Source organism: Oncorhynchus mykiss, chromosome 12, assembly GCF_057628025.1.
Source record: "Oncorhynchus mykiss isolate SJ-2025 chromosome 12, ASM5762802v1, whole genome shotgun sequence".
NCBI classification, from domain to species: Eukaryota; Metazoa; Chordata; class Actinopteri; order Salmoniformes; family Salmonidae; genus Oncorhynchus; species Oncorhynchus mykiss.
In genome coordinates, this window is record NC_143033.1 from 18,430,997 (window position 1) to 18,454,634 (window position 23,638).

The window sequence follows — 23,638 nt, forward strand, 5'->3', positions numbered from 1 at the left end:
AGTGCACTACTACTCTCAGACCAATTCTCCAACTCTAATCACAAAGAAGATGAGAGGCGGGCTAGGTTGATTATATCACGGGTAGCATTCACCTCATCCTGGTGATAATGGACCTAAGAGGGCTGGCTGGCTGGCTGGGGAGAGATCAGTCTGCTGAAGGAAAGCCTATTTGACTTGGGCACAATAGACAGATGGTAGACATTGCCCCATGCCCCCTCCCCCAACCCCAACCCACCCTTCAACCATGCCCAACTGGAACAGGGCCCCCCTAGTCTGGACCCTTCCCCTCCCCCTTATGCCCTCTCCAGCACCCCATCAATAACCACCAGTGACAAATCCCCCCGACACACACACACACACACCACAAAAGAAAAACATTTAGTTCTTTCCAATCAAGTTTAATGAAAAGATCTTTATAAAGATGACACTCATATCTGTACATTAAGAGACTGCAGGTTAACCAGTGGACTCTGAATCATGACGCTGTGTTGAATCACGTGGTGGTGCAGCGAGAACCACACGGATCAAGAAACTCCTGAACACAAGCTCTGAGGAATTGAACTTTGGAGTTTCTCAGTAAAGCATGTTGAAGACTGAGAAAAATATATATATAATTGAACAAATATTTAGTAGAACAGAGAAACTTGTTGTACAAAGACAGAGTAAATGAATACATAAAGCCAGCTTTGACATGGTTTCATGCCCAGAAGTCTTAGGAATTATATGAATAGACCTGCTGCCTTAGACTGCCTTTGGTTTAGTTCATAAGTGGCTTGGTTTGGATTAGTAGTGGCACATGTGACTATGTACATATTTATGCTGCCATAGACACCTTTGGTTTTCAGATAGAGATTAAACAAGAAGCGTCTCTGTAATAGTAACAATACCAGCCTTTAACAGAAGTTGCTTTGACAAAACCAATGCTTTCTGTAGAATACAATACATATTGCATCTGTACCAGGAGTCAGTGGTCCCATACCAATGAATAAGACCACCTATAGAACAGATGACAACAACAACACAGATTACATTCTCAGAAAAACAGGAAACAATGTAGCACAATAAAAAACATTTCATCTTTGTGTTCTACATGCTTTGGATGAGGTAAAAGCGGTACAAAACACCTATACCACAGGAGCAGTACATTCCCACTGTCTCCAGTGTCTTGGGCTGGGAGCTTGATCTTACTTATAGCCATATCATGTTTAAAGGGTCCTTTCACCCAATAAATCATGGTTTGACGTTCTCACACAGAGTGGTTGTCAAGCTATTTGGGGTTAACTAACCCTTTAATAACATATTTTCTCTCTAAACTGTATTAGCAGTAACAAAGTAATAAAGCCCCTGACTATCATCCACTGAGATATCATAAAGCGGTTTAAAACAGGATCCAACTAATAAATACATTCTGTCTGGAAGTGACTGCAACAACTTACTTAATAAGAGAGAGAGACAGTAAGAGATAAATAGAATAATGTAACTGGATAAAGGGTTTGTGACCAAATCCCTGACTGGTGTACTAGGAGGTAATATTTCCTATTCTTAAAAATAATGAGTTGTAGACTAAATAACTTGATATTACAGCCTACTTTTCACATGTTGTTTCTACCCCTTCGTAAAACATTTGGTTGGTCACAACAAACAATCAACAACAAACAAGATATCAAAAATGGCTTCATCATATTTTCATAACATGCGGATACTTAAGTTTACAGGCTCAACAATACATGCAAATAAACAATGCTGTTCTTTTCTTTGTTTCTAGACGTGAAAAAACGATTCCTTGCCTGAGGTCTGACTGTTGGGTTTATGTAAACAATGAGATCACGCTCCCACACACTCACACTTTACGCCACACAAGCCGTCAGTCGTTCAGTATGTGCTTTGGTTTAGAAAATAGTCTGTTGATTTGGAACAAGCTTGTATCTTTTATACAATGCATGCTGATAACATTCAATAACTAATATTTTATAATATATTTTAAAACACCTCTACCTTTTATCCAGAAGTTATTTGAAAGATAATCACCACCCACCTCCTTTAAAAAATCTCTTGCTTAGGAAACTAGTGTTTTTGCTTTCTGACAGTACAGACAGTTTGACAACACAGCAGAGGGTTCTTCAGTTAAAATGTGAGGAACCATCCCTGAAGATATGGTTTAGAGTGATCACCCTCACAGCTGAAACATGTTGATCCTTTTCGCTCTGCTCTTTCATTTGTCGACATTCTAAATGCCTGAACCAAAACAACCAGAGTCTTGCAGTTTAACGGAACTCATAAGTGTGGATATGTACTTTATGGACGCCAGACCCTGACATCAATGTTCCTGAGTTATCTACACTTTTCTGAAGTAAAAATGACTTTTTTTCAACACTTAAGTGATAAACATGTAGGAAAGAGAATTTTAAAACTATGTACTTACTAGTCTAAAACGAAGCAATTACAACACATTCTTAGATGCTCAGAAATGACACGTATGTAGTCCTCCTGAGGACATAGTGAAGACAAAGTAAGGCAATGAGGTGAGGTTGGTCCAATCAACATGAGTCATTTCTACCACAAGGCTGTTAGTGTGGAACTAGGAGTGGACACAATAGTATTGTTAAAACTACACTGACATTGAAAAACGTTAGTTGTTGTTAGTTTGCAATCATTTTCTCTTTGGATTTCACCTTACAATATCCTACACTAGTACCAGTAACACACTTATCCAGGAAGCAATACTCTCCCCTCCTCACAGCATTAACAGACGAGAGGAACTTGTTGAAAACCAACAGCAAACTTAATACAGGGATACTGGGAGAGTATTATTCAATGGTTCATGTGAAGAGTGAAGAGGTAGCAGTGTGACAGGGCTAGTAGCAGTAGACCAGCCTTTTAAAAATGCAGACAAAACAACAGTACCAACAGAATATGATGCCTCAAATTAAAAAGAAACACCCCCACCTGACCCAAACCCCTTAAAGTAGAAATACCCAGTACAAACGCATAACTAAGTTCTCAAACATTTTCACCCAAGTTAAACTACAAAGTCTGACCTATGAACTACAAATAAAGCAAACATTGCTGTTAGAACACCCCTGATCATTTTCTAATAATGCCACGTTTCCAACAGGCAGTGTATGTAAAGGTGATAAGTTATTATATGCACACTGGCTAGGCTGACTCACCTGTCCTATCTAGCTGGAGAACATAATATTAGTGACTGCTAGCCAACTTTGCCTGGGGTCCAGTATGTGTCTGATAATGAGGCAGGAGAGCCAATGAGGTCCCCCATTGGCCAGCGAGAGACAGCTACAACAGCCTGGAGGAACGACAGCACGGACTGACACCCTGGGAGGGCTAGTTTGGTTGGATGCTAAAAGCTATCATCAAAACATATTTGAGCCACCTGGGATGGGGAGGAAGGCGTCTTTGGTTTTATGTCAGATGGAGAGGTGTGGTGTGTTGACCCTGAGATAGCCAGAACAGCTGGCTGGCTGGCTGAATGTGGATTTATGATGGGTTCTAAGGGTGAAGTAATGGTTGGTATTAGTAAGATGAGGAACAGTTCTCAAATAGAGGTATGGAATCATGGTTGCCATGATGAGGGCGATAGTTGTTAAGCGGATGAGGGTATGGGTGATAGTTGTTAAGAGGTTGAGGGTACGGATTAACACTGGTAACCGGGATCCTGGGACTGTCTCTGGACCACTTGTCACATTTCCCGAAAAACATTTGTGACAAGACCCGGGAAATGACCAAATTTACCCCGATGTCGCAGTAATGCAATTCCACCAAATGCCCAACATCTACAGCAGCAGATTGGCAAAAAATAAAATGGTACATTATCCAAACAAGTTGTCACATGGAAGCCTTTAACCTAGCATATTTTCTTTACACAAAGTCGTCATAAATGCAAAGCAAATGCCGGATTGCACACAAGACCCGAATGCAGTTTAGAGTTCTCATCAGAAATGTCAATTCGATCCCGGGCCGACCCAAGCCAGTGAGCTGAAGCCTGATCCCAGGCCTGGTCCGACATCACAGAATAAAAAAAATGGCAGATTTCTAGATAACAGTAGGCTATATTGATTTAAACTGGTGTTGAGAATAACGTGGTGGAGGTGGGAAGCGCCGGAGTGAGGAGACGAGGAAACAGGCATTGGGCTGAGGAAAAGCGCAGAGAGAGGACAACACCTGAGTTATGATCAACTGAATGATGAAAATATTAGAATAAAGTAGGCGAAAGCAAATTTATTGCATGTATCAAATTCTTGGTTACACTGATCCTGCCAAAGTTATATCCAACCGTTATACTAAATTAAAGCAATAGTTGTGTGTTGTCACCTAGATGATCATTTCAGCAGTTTTAATTGAGACAGCACCATCGCACTGCTTCGAGACAAACGTGGGGTACTCGTCTAGATAAATCAATCAATGTCCGGTTTTTGTTTTCACTGAATCTCCGTTTGGATATTTGGTAGGCTGGGGAAATGTTAGTCAAGTTGAGGTGAGTGCTAATGATCATCTTTACTCTAGTTTGCTCATATATTAGCTGATCAGAAAATGTTGCTAGCATGTTATACAAGTCTGCTTGCTCTTCACTCGCATTGTAGCCTGTCCTACTCGCAACAAAAAGCCTGTGTCAATCAATCAATGTGATTTTGTTTCACTGAATCTCTGTCTATATATTTGGTTAATTTATCTTGGCTGGGCAAGTAGAAGTAATAGTTAATTTATTTGTTTATCACTGATCAGAAACATTTAGAATGGAATAATGTAGCCAAATTCAAGTGTATTATCTATTGACTCAGGTCCTTATATAGAGCCTAGGCAATTTTCCTATAGTCCCAATAATCCCACTGAAACCAGAAATCTTGACTCTTGTCTCTTCATTCTGTAATCCATAGGTTGCACTATCAATGCATGTCTGCTTATGCTCCTGAGTGGCGCAGCGGTCTAAGGTACTGCATCTCAGTGCAGAGTCTTCGATTCCAGGCTGTATCACAGCCGGCCGTGATTGGGAGTTCCATAGGGCGGCGCACAATTGGCCGGGGTAGGCTGTCATTGTAAATAAGAATTTGTTCTTAACTGACTTGCCTAACTAAATAAAGGTTCAATAAATCAAAAATAAAACAATGCATGTCAAAATACCTGGAACATTTCCCCCGCTTCTCTGCGCTGTTTCGGATTTCTGACCATATGAGAGCATCGGTACAGAATGTGAGATCAACAAACAGTTTGAGAGTAGAGAGTATGGTCCCCGTTAAGATACATTGATCTTTAAAACAATTTCCTCTCTTCAACTACTAGTTATTCATGAGCTGATCTGCTATCTGTATAATCATCAACTCCATTTTGCCAAATAGGAGATATTTTGTCATTCGATGGAGGTTAACAAGCGTAGCAACTTTAGTCATTTGACTTTTGTTTGACTGCCGTTACAAAGTTTGTATGATTCGACAACACTATAGCCTACTCTGGGTGCGCTCTGTGGGTCCTGACCATGCTCTGTCTCGAGATAGCATATTTCAGCAGTAGTCCTGGGCTAAATTAACTGAGTAACATGATAATGCTCGGAATTCATGAACGGCCTGTTTCGCAATTCACAACAATGTCATTGGTGATCAAAGTTACTCTATCAATACTAAATATCAGTTTCACTTGCTGTGAAATCTTTACAGTGGCGCAGCCATGCCGGCATTGTGGCACAGCGACAATCTTATTTTGGGAGAACCCAGGCATAGTGACATATCTTGGTTTTAAAGGCCTGAGAATGGGCACTTCAATTTTTTTGCGGTATTTCCCGGGACTCTTGGGATAAATATCAATTATTCCCTGTATTAAAACTTGGTAGGTTTTCGTGAAAATATGAATCCCTAGTTGAGGGTATGGGTGATAGTTGTTACGAGGGTGAGGGTATGGGTGATAGTTGTTACGAGGGTGAGGGTATAAGTGATAGTTGTTAAGAGGTTGAAAATATTGGTAAAGTTACTACTCGGGGTGAGTGGTTATAAAGGTGAGGTAATTCATTTCAAGGTGAGTTTCTGAAGTTGAGGTAGAACCCATGCGTGTTTACAAGGGTGAGGAGGTACTATGGGTAACTGAGGCTCCAGATGGTTAGCTGAAAATGAGGTAGAAGCCAGGTGTGTTTACAAGGGTGAGGAGGTACTATGGGTAACTAAGGCTCCAGATGGTTAGCTGAAAATGAGGTAGAAGCCAGGTGTGTTTACAAGGGTGAGGAGGTACTATGGGTAACTGAGGCTCCAGATAGTTATCTGAAAATGAGGTAGACAGCCTAATAGAACCCAGGTAGCTGTGGTTCAGCTGCAGTAACCATGGTGAAGTGTCCTCTATGAGGGCGAGGTGTGCATCCTCATATGACTAAGGAGGTTGCGTTGCTGGGTGAACTTTCCACCACACAGCTGGCACTCGTAGGGCTTCTCCCCCGAATGGACCCGCATGTGCTCGGCGAGGCGGTACTGTCGTGTGAAGCGCATGCCACACTCCTCGCAGGCGAAGGGCTTGAGGCCCAGGTGACTCCTCATGTGGCGCGTCATGGTGCCTCGCTGAGTGAACAGCTTGCCACAGATGTTACAGGGGAATGGCCTGTTCAGCCAATGGCTCTTCTCGTGTTGCCGTAGTGATGTCGCGTCCTTGCAGCTCTTACTGCAGACAGTGCAGAGATGCCCAGGTTCTTCAGGGTCAGGCTTCATCCCCTTTGATGCAGAGTCATCTGGGCATGTGTCCGGATCTTTGTCCTTCAAGTATCCACCACATTCCTCTTCCTCTTCCTCCTCCTCGTCTTTCAGGTAGAGTTGGTCGTGTGTGTGTGTGTCGACATGGGCATTGAGCTGTTCTGAGCTGGGGAAGCCTTTCCCACAGGGGATGCAGACGTACAGGTTGTCCCCCACACCTGGCTCAAACCCTGGCTGGGGCTGACGGTAGATGTAGTTGGTGTTTCCGTTTCTCCTCCCTTTTCTTCCTCCTCCTCCTCCTCTTCCACTGTGCCCGCTCCCCTCACTCTGATCTAGACCGTTCTCCTCTCCATCCACCTCTCCATCCTCCAGCTCTGGGGTCACTTTATCACCTCGGGGCCTCTTGCGAGGGGCTCTGGGCTGGAGGTCTGTGGAGGTCTTTGGAGGCTCTGGCTTGGCACTAGACGTTGTGGGAGGAGTGGGAGTGGGGGAGAGAGAGGAGGAGTGGGGGGAAGAGCTCTGGAGCAGACTGCTGGGGGACACCTCCTCTGTGGCAGTGCTCTCTGACGGACTCCTTTTGGACAGGTCCAGTCCCAGCCCATTACTCCTACCTTCTCCAGAGGGGCTGAGGGAGGCACAGCGCGAGCCTGAAATAAACACCTTCTCGGACAGATCCTCTCTCAACCTTCCCTCCTGGCTCGGTCTCTGGTTCCTCTGGCTCCCCTTCTTGGACCCTGAGTGGTTGTTATGGTGCTGGTGGTTGTGGAGGGGGGTGGAGGAGAGGCAGAGGGGCCCAGGGGTGTGTCCATTTGGGGTTGGGGAGGTGGAAGAGGAGGGGGTCATCTTGTTGGAGCTGGAGGGGGTCTGACCGTTGTGTTTGAGCTTCCTGCGACAGAGAGCAGCCAGTTCAGTCAGCTGGAGGTAGGAGGCGGCGATCAGGAGAGACGAGATACTGTGGTCACTGACAGAGTCAGAACTGGACAGACAACCTGTATAGATGAAGTCCAACACCTAGAGGAATGGGGGGTAGAGAGTAATCTTTATATTGTCCCAATGAGCAATTTGTTTCACAGCAAGTTGATAACCGAATGCAGATAAAACAGCTAGGCTTCACAGCATTGATGTGGAAACTAAAACGTTGATTCATGTGTAATGTCCGTGGCTACTAAATTACATGACAGAGTCCCATACAAATATGTCTGTATATGTGACTGTGGTCAGTGAGACACTGCCCGTCAAGTGACCCACCTGTCTGAAAATGGAGGGGCTGACCATCTCTGTGTCCAGGTTGATGAGGTTGTCGTGGGGGACCAGCGACTTGAAGTAGACGCTGCTAGCCGCCAGGACGTTCTTGTGGGCGCGGAACAGCGCGTTCTCCACCACGATGATGACATCACACAGGTATCCTTTGGCTCGCTGCTGGTTCAGCTGCAGTAGCAGCTGCTTTGAATGATTCTGCTGTTCCATCACACACACTTTGGTTTACACACCTGGGGAGAGAGGGAGAGTTCAGTTGAGAACTCAAAGAAATCCCACCACTAAATTTAAACTCCTGCAGGTCCAAACGTGCTCCTGAAATTCTTGCAATGCCCAGGATGCCTAAAAAAAGAAATGTAAAAAGTTGCCCAAGTATGGCCAATACATTACACCTCTCTGCTCACCCTGAAACCATCACACTGTTTTCCTCAAAAGATAGGCCTCAACAACATACTGGCAGGAGGAAGAAAGATAACCAACGCGATAAACTAACCACCAACCCACTAACGAATACCAACAAATATCAAAAACCTGGTAAAAATAACCTAAATTGTTTTTTTTTGCTGCTCTACCATTTATTCTTGGCCCATTGTAGCTTCTCTGGTAGCAATAGATTCTGAGGAACCAGAGAAAGTAACCATGAAATGGTTCTATTCATTATCACAGCACACAAACACCTTAACCCAGCTCTACAGTATTGTCAGCTAACACATTAGAGGAAAAAAACATCATAATTGGGCTACAAATTCTTATTTTCAATGACGGCCTAGGAACAGTGGGTTAACTGCCTTGTTCAGGGGAACAGTGGGTTAACTGCCTTGTTCAGGGGAACAGTGGGTTAACTGCCTTGTTCAGGGGAACAGTGGGTTAACTGCCTTGTTCAGGGGAACAGTGGGTTAACTGCCTTGTTCAGGGGAACAGTGGGTTAACTGCCTTGTTCAGGGGCAGAACGACAGATATTTACCTTGTCAGCTCGGGAATTTGATCTAGCAACATTACAGTTAACTAGTCCAATGCTCTAACCACTAGGCCCTCGCTACATATTCGTCGCCAGACCCACTGGCTCCAGGTCATCTACAAGTCCATGCTAGGTAAAGCTCCGTCTTATCTCAGTTCACTGGTCACGATGGCAACACCCACCCGTAGCACGCGCTCCAGCAGGTGTACCTTACTGATCATCCCTAAAGCCAACACCTCCTTTGTCCGCCTTTCCTTCCAGTTCTCTGCTGCCTGTGACTGGAACGAATTGCAAAAATCACTGAAGTTGGAAACTTATCTCCCTCACCAACTTTAAACATCTACTATCTGAGCAGCTAACCGATCGCTGCAGCTGTACATAGTCCATCGTAAATAGCCCACCCAATTTTACCTACCTCATCCCCATACTGTTCTTATTTATTTACTTTTCTGCTCTTTTGCACACCAGTATCTCTACCTGCACATGACCATCTGATCATTTATCACTCCAGTGTTAATCTGCTAAATTGTAATTATTCGCCTACCTCCTCATGCCTTTTGCACACAATGTATATAGACTCTTATTTTTTTTTACTGTGTTATTGACTTGTTAATGGTTTACTCCATGTGCAACTGTTGTTGTCTGTTCACACTGCTATGCTTTAATCTTGGCCAGGTCGCAGTTGTAAATGAGAACTTGTTCTCAACTAGCCTACCTGGTTAAATAAAGGTGAAATAAAATAAAAATACACAATCCATGTCTTAATTGTCTCAAGGCTTAAAAATCCTTTAATCTGTCTTCTCCCCTTCATCTACACTGATTGAAGTGGATTTAACAAGTGACATCAATAAGGGATCATAGCTTTCACCTGGATCCACCTGGTCAGTCTGGTCAGTCTGTCATGGAAAGAGCAGGTGACAATGTTTTGTACACTCAGTGTATAATCAGTGTTAGTATCTAGGCTTACTGTTAACATAAGCCTACATCCATTATCATATGTCATATGCCAGGTATTGGTATTCAAACACCTGCTTTAAATAAAGGTTTTTATGTAAACAACTTGATTGGAGCAATTAACAATAGTTCTATTTACAGTACTGACCAGTGTGTGTGTATATATATATTAATTACACACACTGGTCAGTACTGTAAATAGAACTATTGTTCTATTGTTGTACACACACACACACACACACTGGTCCCCTGAGGGAATCAAATCCACAAACCTTGTCGTTGCAAGTACCATGCTCTACCAACTGAGCTGCACGGGACCCTTGGGTAATTTAAAAACAGGATGGTACAAAATTTGAAATAGTACTACTGATAACAACGCATCTCATCAGTCTTGCCATCAATACAGTATCTCAAAACACACGCTCCCTCCCCCAAAAATACACACTGAAACAAAAGAGTTGTTTGGGTAATCCATCTGACGACTGCACAACACACTGATGGTGATAAGATGCTGAGGGTCCATTTATGAGCCTACAGCCCCGTTCTGCCCCCCTCCTTCCCTGCCTGCTCAAAAATCACCTCATCGCTTAAGATGAGAGAACCATAGACTTACAGTATATAATCAAGCCATAACCAGGAAGGCAGGCTGGACAGAACAGGCCGTAACCAAGGCATCTGGAGGGAAGAGAGAACAGAGAGCAGGCCATATAACCAGGTGGTCTGGTCTGGAGAGGATGTCTGGCCTACAGGATCAATGAGTTAGCCTTGCTAGAATCTGATAAACACTCCTGTTTATAAATAATTTCAATATAGGTTGCCTGTACTGTTCCATCTTGTGTTCTAAAACTGTTCTAGTCTGACCTAGCCTGTGTTCTGTAACTGTTCTAGTCTGGTCTGTGCTACCCAGTGTGCTGTGCTACCCAGTGTTCTGTATCTGTTCTAGTCTGTTCTGTTCTACCCAGTGTTCTGTAACTGTTCTGGTCTGTTCTGTTCTACCCAGTGTTCTGTTCTACCCAGTGTTCTGTAACTGTTCTAGTCTGTTCTGTTCTACCCAGTGTTCTGTAACTGTTCTTGTCTATTCTGTTCTTGTCTGTTCTGTGCTACCCAGTGTTCTGTTCTACCCAGTGTTGTTCTACCCAGTGTTGTTCTACCCAGTGTTCTGTAACTGTTCTAGTCTGTTCTGTTCTACCCAGTGTTCTGTAACTGTTCTAGTCTGTTCTGTTCTACCCAGTGTTCTGTTCTACCCAGTGTTCTGTAACTGTTCCAGTCTGTTCTGTTCTACCCAGTGTTCTGTAACTGTTCTTGCCTGTTCTGTTCTACCCAGTGTTCTGTAACTGTTCTACCCAGTGTTCTGTAACTGTTCTTGTCTGTTCTGTTCTTGTCTGTTCTGTTCTACCTAGTGTTCTGTAACTGTTCTAGTCTGTTCTACCCAGTGTTCTGTAACTGTTCTAGTCTGTTCTACCCAGTGTTCTGTAACTGTTCTTGTCTGTTCTGTTCTACCCAGTGTTCTGTAACTGTTCTAGCGTTCAGTCCTAGCCTGTGGGTTCTAACCTGTAATATCCTATGTTCTGTTAGCCCGTGTTCAGTTTGGCTGTCCAGTGTTTCAACTGATCTTCCTGGCAGAGATCACTGCCAGTAAATCACATGATCTGGTAATCTAGCTGGGCTTTAGGCATTAGGTCCACTACAGGACGCAGTTTGGCCCTCTGGTAAAACCTAGGGAACACTGATAATCTGAGCCAGTCCAATTGACACTCCTTAATGCTCATTAACTTAAATTAACTGTTTTCTAGGTATAAAATAAACGTCCTTTCCACTCACCAGGTGGGCTGAACGAGGAGCGAGACTTGAAAAATAACATCCCCATTGTTGAGCCAGGTTTACTCCAGGTGTTCTGGAAAAGGGCACCCCAAGGATAGCCCATGTCACATGTTTACGCCTAACTAGCTAACATAATTATTACTAAACACATGTTAACTCCTAACAGAATTAGTTTGTTAGATGCATGCCAAGAGGAGTGTAGTTGGCTGGCTCTTACTACCTTCTGATGGAAGATTTTTTTTTAAAAGTCTATTTGCTTCATATTATGGCAACTTTGTTCCGTCCAAGTTTGTGTTCATTCAGTTCAACCAAAAAAGGCCAGTAAGTTTTTACAGCCACAATCCTGAGTTTGTGTTTGAGCCAAACATTAGTCTTACCACCTGGTATAAAGCGGAGGGATGTGGCTGAGGAAATGTAACTACTAAAACTTATAGACCAAGCTAAAAAAGCAGAGACTGGCTATACATATTAACATTGATTTGACGCCACAGTTTTTAAACATATTGCTACACATTGTTTGTGTAAAACTGAAATGGCAATAAAACATACAAATTTGAGTAAAATAACCTCAGGCCTATTCTGGGCCATGATAGGGTAAGAAAGTTGTACTAGCGGATGTAAACAATCATGATGCTTTTGTTATATATTCTTCAGGAACCAATGGGTAGAAATCATTCATAGAAATTTAACAGCAGGAACCATTCTAAGAGAGTGGCAGCGATCAGAAAATAAATAAATAACCAAATCTACAAATTACGGAACAATTAATTTTTATTTCAGCTATATATACACTATTTTGTAGAAATTCTGCTAGATTTTGGTCAAACCTACGCAGCAAAACGTTAAATCAACGCTACTGGTTGCCATGTTGCAAAAGCCCAACGTTTCTCACATACTGGAGAAACATTTAAATTCAATGCTGTGGCCATCATCCTACAAGCATTCCAAACCAGTGTTGCTCTACCATGATCTAAAACAGGAATCAACAACTAGATTCCAAACCAGTGTTGCTCTACCATGATCTAAAACAGGGATCAACAACTAGATTCAGGAATCAACAACTAGATTCCAAACCAGTGTTGCTCTACCATGATCTAAAACAGGGATCAACAACTAGATTCCAAACCAGTGTTGCTCTACCATGATCTAAAACAGGAATCAACAACTAGATTCACGAATCAACAACTAGATTCCAAACCAGTGTTGCTCTACCATGATCTAAAACAGGGATCAACAACTAGATTCCAAACCAGTGTTGCTCTACCATGATCTAAAACAGGAATCAACAACTAGATTCAGGAATCAACAACTAGATTCCAAACCAGTGTTGCTCTACCATGATCTAAAACAGGAATCAACAACTAGATTCCAAACCAGTGTTGCTCTACCATGATCTAAAACAGGGATCAACAACTAGATTCACGAATCAACAACTAGATTCCAAACCAGTGTTGCTCTACCATGATCTAAAACAGGGATCAACAACTAGATTCCAAACCAGTGTTGCTCTACCATGATCTAAAACAGGAATCAACAACTAGATTCAGGAATCAACAACTAGATTCCAAACCAGTGTTGCTCTACCATGATCTAAAACAGGGATCAACAACTAGATTCCAAACCAGTGTTGCTCTATCATGATCTAAAACAGGGATCAACAACTAGATTCCAAACCAGTGTTGCTCTACCATGATCTAAAACAGGGATCAACAACTAGATTCCAAACCAGTGTTGCTCTACCATGATCTAAAACAGGAATCAACAACTAGATTCCAAACCAGTGTTGCTCTACCATGATCTAAAACAGGAATCAACAACTAGATTCAGGAATCAACAACTAGATTCCAAACCAGTGTTGCTCTACCATGATCTAAAACAGGGATCAACAATTAGATTCCAAACCAGTGTTGCTCTACCATGATCTAAAACAGGAATCAACAACTAGATTCAGGAATCAACAACTAGATTCCAAACCAGTGTTGCTCTACCATGATCTAAAACAGGAATCAACAACTAGATTCCAAACCAGTGTTGCTCTACCATGATCTAAAACAGGAATCAACAACTAGATTCCAAACCAGTGTTGCTCTACCATGATCTAAAACAGGAATCAACAACTAGATTCCAAACCAGTGTTGCTCTACCATGATCTAAAACAGGGATCAACAACTAGATTCCAAACCAGTGTTGCTCTACCATGATCTAAAACAGGAATCAACAACTAGATTCCAAACCAGTGTTGCTCTACCATGATCTAAAACAGGGATCAACAACTAGATTCCAAACCAGTGTTGCTCTACCATGATCTAAAACAGGAATCAACAACTAGATTCCAAACCAGTGTTGCTCTACCATGATCTAAAACAGGGATCAACAACTAGATTCCAAACCAGTGTTGCTCTACCATGATCTAAAACAGGGATCAACAACTAGATTCCAAACCAGTGTTGCTCTACCATGATCTAAAACAGGGATCAACAACTAGATTCAGGAATCAACAACTAGATTCCAAACCAGTGTTGCTCTACCATGATCTAAAACAGGAATCAACAACTAGATTCAGGAATCAACAACTAGATTCCAAACCAGTGTTGCTCTACCATGATCTAAAACAGGAATCAACAACTAGATTCCAAACCAGTGTTGCTCTACCATGATCTAAAACAGGGATCAACAATTAGATTCCAAACCAGTGTTGCTCTACCATGATCTAAAACAGGAATCAACAACTAGATTCCAAACCAGTGTTGCTCTACCATGATCTAAAACAGGAATCAACAACTAGATTCCAAACCAGTGTTGCTCTACCATGATCTAAAACAGGAATCAACAACTAGATTCCAAACCAGTGTTGCTCTACCATGATCTAAAACAGGGATCAACAACTAGATTCCAAACCAGTGTTGCTCTACCATGATCTAAAACAGGAATCAACAACTAGATTCCAAACCAGTGTTGCTCTACCATGATCTAAAACAGGGATCAACAACTAGATTCCAAACCAGTGTTGCTCTACCATGATCTAAAACAGGAATCAACAACTAGATTCCAAACCAGTGTTGCTCTACCATGATCTAAAACAGGAATCAACAACTAGATTCCAAACCAGTGTTGCTCTACCATGATCTAAAACAGGAATCAACAACTAGATTCCAAACCAGTGTTGCTCTACCATGATCTAAAACAGGAATCAACAACTAGATTCCAAACCAGTGTTGCTCTACCATGATCTAAAACAGGAATCAACAACTAGATTCCAAACCAGTGTTGCTCTACCATGATCTAAAACAGGAATCAACAACTAGATTCCAAACCAGTGTTGCTCTACCATGATCTAAAACAGGGATCAACAACTAGATTCCAAACCAGTGTTGCTCTACCATGATCTAAAACAGGGATCAACAACTAGATTCCAAACCAGTGTTGCTCTACCATGATCTAAAACAGGAATCAACAACTAGATTCCAAACCAGTGTTGCTCTACCATGATCTAAAACAGGAATCAACAACTAGATTCAGCCGCGGGATGATTTGTTTCTTGAGCAGATGGCCAGAACATAATTACACATCATTTGTAGACTGGAAATTGACTGCAAGAAGTCCAAATAGATATAATATTTAACGAAAACAATTCATTCAAATCTTGCTTACATTTGTATACAATCACATATAAATCTCTATTAGCGTGGGTATACTTTGGATCAAAATGTCCAAAAATATTATCACTTGTAGCTGATTTGAGGGTGTTTTTACATTTTAACTGTAACAATAATAATAAACTCTAAAATGTATGATTCATTGATACAGTTGAGAGAACGAAATCTTGAAGGAAAAAAAATCAAAAATCAATAGGCCTACTCGTAGGCCTACTAAATCAATAGGCCTACTAAATCAATAGGCCTACTCAATCAATAGGCCTACTCAATCAATAGGCCTACTCGTAGGCCTACTAAATCAATAGGCCTACTAAATCAATAGGCCTACTCGTAGGCCTACTAAATCAATAGGCCTACTCGTCTACCACAAAATTGATAATGCCCTACGTGCAGAGGGGGTGGCGAAGGGATCCACCAATGTATTTTATTCAATTAGCCTATATATATATTTTTTAACATTTATTTTATTTAACCAGGTAGGCTAGTTGAGACCAAGTTCTCATTTGCAACTGCGACCTGGCCAAGATAAAGCAAAGCAGTGTGACACAGACAACAACACAGAGTTACACATGGAGTAAACAATAAACAAGCAATGACACAGTAGAAAAAAGTAAGTCTATATACAGTGTGTGCAGAAGACATGAGGAGGTAGGTAATAAATAGGCCATAGGAGCGAATAATTACAATTTAGCAGATTAACACTGGAGTGATAAATGAGCAGATGATGATGTGCAAGTAGAGATACTGGTGTGCAAAAGGGCAGAAAAGTAAATAAACTAAAAACAGTATGGGGATGAGGTAGGTAGATTGGGTGGGCTATTTACAGCTGCAGCGATCGGTTAGCTGCTCATAGTTGATGTTTAAAGTTGGTGAGGGAAATAAAAGTCTCCAACTTCAGCGATTTTTGCAATTCGTTCCAGTCACTGGCAGCAGAGAACATGAAGGAAAGGCGGCCAAATGGGGTGTTGGCTTTAGGGATGATCAGTGAGATACACCTGCTGGAACATGTGCTACGGGTGGGTGTTGTTATCGTGATCAGTGAACTGAGATAAGGCGGAGCTTTACCTAGCATAGACTTATAGATGACCTGGAGCCAGTGGGTCTGGCGACAAATATGTAGTGAGGACCAGCCGACTAGAGCATGGTATAAGGTGATTTGGTAACAAAACGGATGGCACTGTGATAAACTGCATCCAGTTTGCTGAGTAGAGTGTTGGAAGCTATTTTGTAGATGACGTCGCCGAAGTGGAGGATCGGTAGGATAGTCAGTTTTACGAGGGTAAGTTTGGCGGCGTGAGTGAAGGAGGCTTTGTTTTACGAAATAGAAAGCCGATTCTAGATTTGATTTTGGATTGGAGATATTTAATATGAGTCTGGAAGGAGAGTTTACAGTCTAGCCAGACACCTAGGTATTTATAGTTGTCCACATATTCTAGGTCAGAACAGTCCAGGGTGGTGATGCTAGTCGGGCGGGTGGGTGCGGGCAGGGAACGGTTGAAAAGCATGCATTTGGTTTGGCATTGAAGCTCATTTGGAGGTTAGTTAGCACAGTGTCCAAGGAAGGACCAGAAGTATACAGAATGGTGTCATCTGCGTCGAGGTGGATTTTCCACCACTGCATACATCCAGATTTCAGTTAATATTCTTAGTTTGTTGAAAGTTATTCATCTTATTCCAAAGCTGTGAAAAACAAACCGAAGCCAGCAATCCACAGGCTAAAATTAGTGCAAGTATAGAGGTGGTTGCCAAGCTGGTAATACTAGTTCTGGAATTAGGCTATGCCCTCTGGGCATACAAGCCATTTGTTAGGCGTTTCTGGTATTTCTTCAAAAAACATCGTGCAACCTCTTGAACACAACCACACATGCCAACTTAAATCAAAAAACGTGACGATCTGAGAAAATGACATATTTACCTTAATGAATTGATGAACACTTTATTTACTATCCTCTCTCACCTCACAACCCTCGGTTCACAATCTTGCTAAGGCCAAAATGTCATAAATATGCCACCTTTGGTTATTTGTCAATTACGCTTTTAAAAACAAATGTAAAATATACTGTATTTTAACAATCCTTCCTACAAAAGGACCCTTCTTGTGAAAATACCCAAAATCATGGTCTTTTTTTGTCCTTGCTTCGTATTGAATCCCTCTACTGGAGGTATGTTTAGGCCGGAGGTCATCCAGCCTGGTCCTGGACAGCTAGCAGGGGTCTAATCCTAATCAGTACTCACCCAATCGATTTAACCTAACCTTTATTTACCCCGGTTAGTCTCATTGAGATAAAAATCTATTTTGCAGAGAGACCCGGTCCAAGATAGCAGCAGGGTCAAAGTTTAAGTGCTGGGCTGGAACTGTCCACATACACGCACAAGACTTTAGAGAGGTAGAGATATTTGAAGAAGTGAGCAAGGCATTGTGAGCAAGACATTCTTGACATTTTTCAAAATAAGCCTCTGATCGTCAAACGTCCTCTGTGTTAATGTTGACAGAGTTTATTCTAACCAGAAGCTGGTGTACCGGTTCGTCGTGGTTCATGTCATGGTAATGTCATGTTCCATTCCTTCCTTTCAGTGGGAAGGGAGGGGGGCTGGACTGCATTAATCCCAGATACCTGAAATGAGACAGGCTGCCAGTATGGAGTAGGCTACCCCATTCATAGATGCAAACTGTTTTAGCGTCTATTGGCGATAGTATCTTCTGATCAGGGGAGTTTTGTTAAGAGCCCCAACACTAGTCTAAACAAACACACATTGCTTGCTGTACGTTTTTGGAAACATAAGGAACGCATCTTTGATAACAATATAGATATATTTTTAAAAGGTTAAATTACTACACCTTTAGCGTTAGGGGTCACACACGGCCATATCTCCACTTTACATCGCTTGTTTTCAGAAGACAGACGGAAGACAGTTAATTAGCATAGGTGGCTTCCTATCTAGCGTGCTCCAAACACCAGTGCTGTGTACAAGCGTAACTGGGAAGGAAGTGTAGTTCGGAAGCTGGAGGCACACACAGCTTGTAGATCTGTGCAAAACTGCTACAGTAAGTACATTCTTTCTTGCTAATTTGAAAGATAAGGAGCATACCAGCATATGTTTGGAAAATAATTTTGAAAGCAATGATTGACGTTTCTAAACGTTAAAACACAGCTTCGGAATTGTAGTTCACATGGAGCCAACAGTGGGTGAATGTAACTGCTGGAAACCGTACCTACGGAGAAGTTAGGAGTAGGTTAGTTACCAATAATCTTCCTGCCAGAGTGCCAATAGGAGGAGAGGTAACCTGGAGTGGAGCCAATGAGAGGGGTACACTATGAAGGAAACTATATTGAACAGAAATAGATTAATAATAAATGCAACATGTAAAGTGTTGGTCCCATGTTCCATACGCACAAAAAACAAATCTGTCACGGATTCCCACAGTACTGCTGCTCATTCCGTTCACCAGCTCAGGAGGTCTGACCACCAACCCCGGACTGGAGGTCTGACCACCAACCCCAGACTGGAGGTCTGACCACCAACCCCAGACTGGAGGTCTGACCACCAACCCCAGACTGGAGGTCTGACCACCAACCCCAGACTGGAGGTCTGACCACCAACCCCAGACTGGAGGTCTGACCACCAACCCCAGACTGGAGGTCTGACCACCAACCCCAGACTGGAGGTCTGACCACCAACCCCAGACTGGAGGTCTGACCACCAACCCCAGACTGGAGGTCTGACCACCAACCCCAGACTGGAGGTCTGACCACCAACCCCAGACTGGAGGTCTGACCACCAACCCCAGACTGGAGGTCTGACCACCAACCCCAGACTGTCTTGTCTCATTATTCAGCTTGTCTCATTACGCACACCTGGTTCCCATTAATGTTATGGTGCTTTTTTTGGCTGTGTGTTTATGGAAAAATGAAATAATGTCAAATTAAAATAAGGGGATGATGACGCAATCTTTGCGAGAGGAAGGGAATCTGATTCCATTGGTACTCAACTCGTGGCTCAGACACTTCATTCAGGATAAATGGAGTTAAGATAGTTCGGCGTGTCATTGTGAAAAGGCAATACTGCTCTGTGACCACGATTGACTGGGACGCACAGCCTTAACGCGCAGTTGAACTCAGTTGCCCTCAAACTCGACAAGGCTCTGGTCACAGATTTGAGAGAACCCCGTAAACTACAGTTATGAAGCTGGCTTAAAGCTGTACCTATTGTGACACTTACAGAGCCAGGTTCACCCAAGGTGTTCCGGGAAAGGCCAGCGCAAGGATAGCTCATGTCACGTTTACTCCTAACTAGCCAGGGCTGGATTAATGCAAGGGCTTACAGGGGTTGAAGGCAATATAGGTAGTAGTGGTGCGCGGGTCAGCTGTTTGTTCACCCGCACCCACCCGCAATTGCTAAAACCCATCCTCAACCGCCTGACTAAGTGATGAAGTGAAAATGTGAGGCCCGCACCTGACCCTAACCTGCAAATATAGAAATGATGCTGTAGGCTACAGTCAGAGATGGAGGACCGATTGTTTTGTCAGGTTTGACAGATACGTTTCTGCTAAGAATTTCGGTAGGCTATCAGTAGGCTTGTCTGTAATTAGATACATGCAGCTTCTCTTCCGTCATTACATGCTGCCCTAGAATAGGGTTTCCCAAACCCGGTCCTGGGGCCCCCACTGAGTGAACGTTTAGTTTTTTGCCCTAGGACTACACAACCGATTCAAATAACCAACTCATCAAGCTTTGCCTAGTTGAATTAGCTGTGTAGTGCTAGGGAGAAAAACAAAACATGCACCCAGGGGGGCCCCAGGACCGGGTTTGGGAATCCTGCCCTGGAAGACCTTGCGAACCAGAATAATGTCATAAATGATTGATGCATTCATTCTATCTAGTTGACATAGGTAAAGTTCTGAAATCTCGGCTTCTTTCGCTGAGAACCGACGTTTAGGAATCAGGGACAAAATACAATAAATAAATCCAAAAAATGCACAGTCGCATTCTCTCAAGATGCTGAAACTCCTGTTCCCGAGTCAAAATGTACATTTGGTGTATCATTCTACTGCAAGAAATGCTTAATTCTGCAGGCATTAATATTAAGACTGAAAGATTATAGTCAGTGTCCGGATTTCAGTTTCCATTTAACCCCTCTGAACAGTAGGCTACAGTTCCCTTGACGTGCTATAGGCCTATTTGAAGTCCCCTTCTTGTTACTGTCAAATATGTATAGCGCTTCACAATCATCACACATAACATAAGCATTGCTATCATCCTCTACCACTTCACCAAAACGTTCCTGTACCTCCCTTCTCTTTATTTTCAACTCTCCATTACGCAGCTTTTCACTTCTCCGTTTTGCTTCAGTGGGTTAACTTTTTCCTTTCACAGCACTATAAGGCTGCGTTGAGAGAATGACTTATCAATGACCCAAGCCCAGCTCATTAAATCCCTACCATTGTGTCACTGAGTTGTCATAATGCTTCAGCAAGTGTACATTATCCCAGGGGCGTTGGAAGACACAATGTAATGTACATCATTTATGTCCCTCTTACTGCACTGAATGCCTCTGCTGATCCTACAGTTATTGTATGCTGTAAATCATATGCCTATGAACCAGCGCACTGAGGCGGTGTTCCCTAGCAGGAAGTCCACTATGTGTAACTCCCCATGCACTAACATTAATCACCCAAGCATTTCTACCTCTGCTAAGCTTCCCTGGATAACAAGAACACCTATGTGAGAACTGCAACTGGATCCTGGACTTCCTGACGGACCACCCTCAGGTGGTGAGAGTACAGGCAACAAAACATCCCCCACAGGGATGAGGTCAAGCGACCTGGCAGTGTGGTGCCAGGACAACAACCTTTCCCTCAATATCAGTAAGAGAGAGGAGCTGATCGTGGACTAAAGGAATGGAGGGCCAAACACGGCCCCATCCACACCGACGAGGCTGTAGTGGAGCGGGTCTAGAACTTCAAGTTCCTCTGTGTCCACATTAGAGGTCGACCTATATATGATTTTCCTAACGCCGATACCGATTATTGGAGGACCAAAAAAGCTGATAACGATTAATCGACCGATTGTTAAAATGTATTTGTAATAATGACAATTACAACAATACTGAATGAACACTTATTTTAACTTAATATAATACATCAATAAAACTCCATTTAGCCTCAAATAAATCATTTGGTTTAAATAATGCAAAAACAAAGTGTTGGAGAAGAAAGTAAAAGTGCAATATGTGCCATGTAAAAAAAGCTAATGTTTAAGTTCCTTGCTCAGAACATGAGAACATATGAAAGCTGGTGGTTCGTTTTAACATGAGACTTCAATATTCCAAGGTAAGAGGTTTTAGGTTGTAGTTAATATAGTATTTATAGGGCTATTTCTCTCTATACCATTTGTATTTCATATACCTTTGACTATTGGATGTTCTTATAGGCACTATAGTATTGCCAGTGTAACAGTATAGCTTCCGTCCCTCTCCTCGCCCCTACTTGGGCTCAAACCAGGATACATCGACAACAGCCACCCTCGAAGCATCGTTACCCATCGCTCCACAAAAGCCGCGGCACTTGCAGAGCAAGGGGAACAACTACTCCAAGTCTCAGAGCGAGTGACGTTTGAAATGCTATTAGCGCGTACCCCGCTAACCATTTCCCATCGGTTACACCAGCCTAATCTCGGGAGTTGATAAACCTGAAGTCATAAACAGGTCAATGCTAGAAGAGCTGCTGGCAAAAAGCAGTAAAGTGCTGTTTGAATGAATGCTTACGAGCCTGCTGCTGCCTACCGTCGCTCAGTCAGACTGCTCTATCAAATCATAGACTTTAATTATAACATAATAACACACAGAAATATGAGCCTTTGGTCATTAATATGGTTGAATCCGGAAACTATTATTTCGAAAACAAAACATTTATTATTTCAGTGAAATACGGAACCGTTCTGTATTTTATCTAACGGGTGGCATCCCTAAGTCTAAATATTCCTGTTACATTGTACAACCCTCAATGTTATGTCATAATTACGTAAAATTCTGGCAAATTAGTTCACAACGAGCCAGGCGGCACAAACTGCTGCATATACCCTGACTCTGTTGCAAGAGAAGTGACACAATTTACCTAGTTAAAAGAAATTCATGTTAGCAGGCAATATTATATTAATGCAGTTTTTTTATATTTTATTTTACCTTTATTTAACTAGGCAAGTCAGTTAAGAACAAATTCTCTAACCACTAGGCTACCCTGCCGCCCCAATGCTGTTTAAAAACATATACTTGTGTATTGATTTTAAGAAAGGCATTGATTGATGTTTATGGTTAGGTACACGTTGGAGCAACGACAGTCCTTTTCTTGAATGCACACCGCATCGATTATATGCAACGCAGGACACGCTAGATAAACTAGTAATATCATCAACCATCATAACTAGTGATTATGAGTGATTGATTGCTTTTTAAAAGATACATTTAATGCTAGCTAGCAACTTACCTTGGCTTCTTACTGCATTCGCGTAACAGGCAGGCTCCTTGTGGAGTGCAATGAGAGGCAGGTGGTTAGAGCGTTTGACTAGTTAACTGTAAGGTTGCAAGATTGAATCCCCGAGCTGACAAGGTAAAAAATCTGTCATTCTGCCCCTGAACAAGGCAGTGAACCCACCATTCCTAGGCCGTCATTGAAAATAAGAACGTGTTCTTAACTGACTTGCCTAGTTAAATAAAGGTGTAAAAAAATGATAATAATAATAATAATAATAATAATAATTCAAAAACTGTCCAAAAATACCGATTTCCGATTGTTATGAAAACTTGAAATCGGCCCTAATTAAATCAGCCATTCCGATGAATCGGTCGACCTCTAGTCCACATCCCAAAGGAATGAACATGGTCTACAAACACCCAGCCTCTTCCCCCTCAGGAGCCTGCAAAGATTTGTCATGGGCCCTCAGATCCTAAAATGTTTCTAAAGCTGCACCATTGAGAGCATTTTGACTGGCTGCATCACTGCTTGGTATGGCAACTGCTTGGCATCTGACCGCAAGGTACAACAGAGTAGAGGTGGACCGATTAATCGGAATGAACGATTAATTAGGGCCGATTTCAAGTTTTCATAACAATCGGAAATCTGTATTTTTGGGCGCAGATTTGCCCATTTTTTTGTTTTTACACCTTTATTTAATATTTTTAACTAGGCAAGTCAGTTAAGAACACATTCTTATTTTCAATGACTGCCTAGGAACAGTGGGTTAACTGCCTTGTTCAGGGGCAGAACGACATATTTTCACATTGTCAGCTCGGGGGATCTAATCTTGCAACCTTA

At 42.4% G+C, this 23,638-nt stretch overlaps 1 protein-coding gene across 1 annotated transcript in view; it reads right to left on the reverse strand.

Annotated features, from left to right (window-relative positions):
* Positions 1-384: 384 nt before the first annotated feature.
* The window catches only part of LOC110537100 (hypermethylated in cancer 2 protein-like), a 29,566-nt gene continuing 6,312 nt past the window's right edge, over positions 385-23,638 (reverse strand). Inside the window, exons 2-3 of the mRNA XM_021622869.3 lie at positions 7,929-8,170; positions 385-7,691 (exon numbers count right to left, since the gene is read on the reverse strand). Of these exons, the coding sequence (XP_021478544.3) occupies positions 6,336-7,691; positions 7,929-8,147 (1,575 nt within the window). The 5' untranslated portion in view covers positions 8,148-8,170 and the 3' untranslated portion in view covers positions 385-6,335. The remainder of the gene's footprint in view (positions 7,692-7,928; positions 8,171-23,638) is intronic.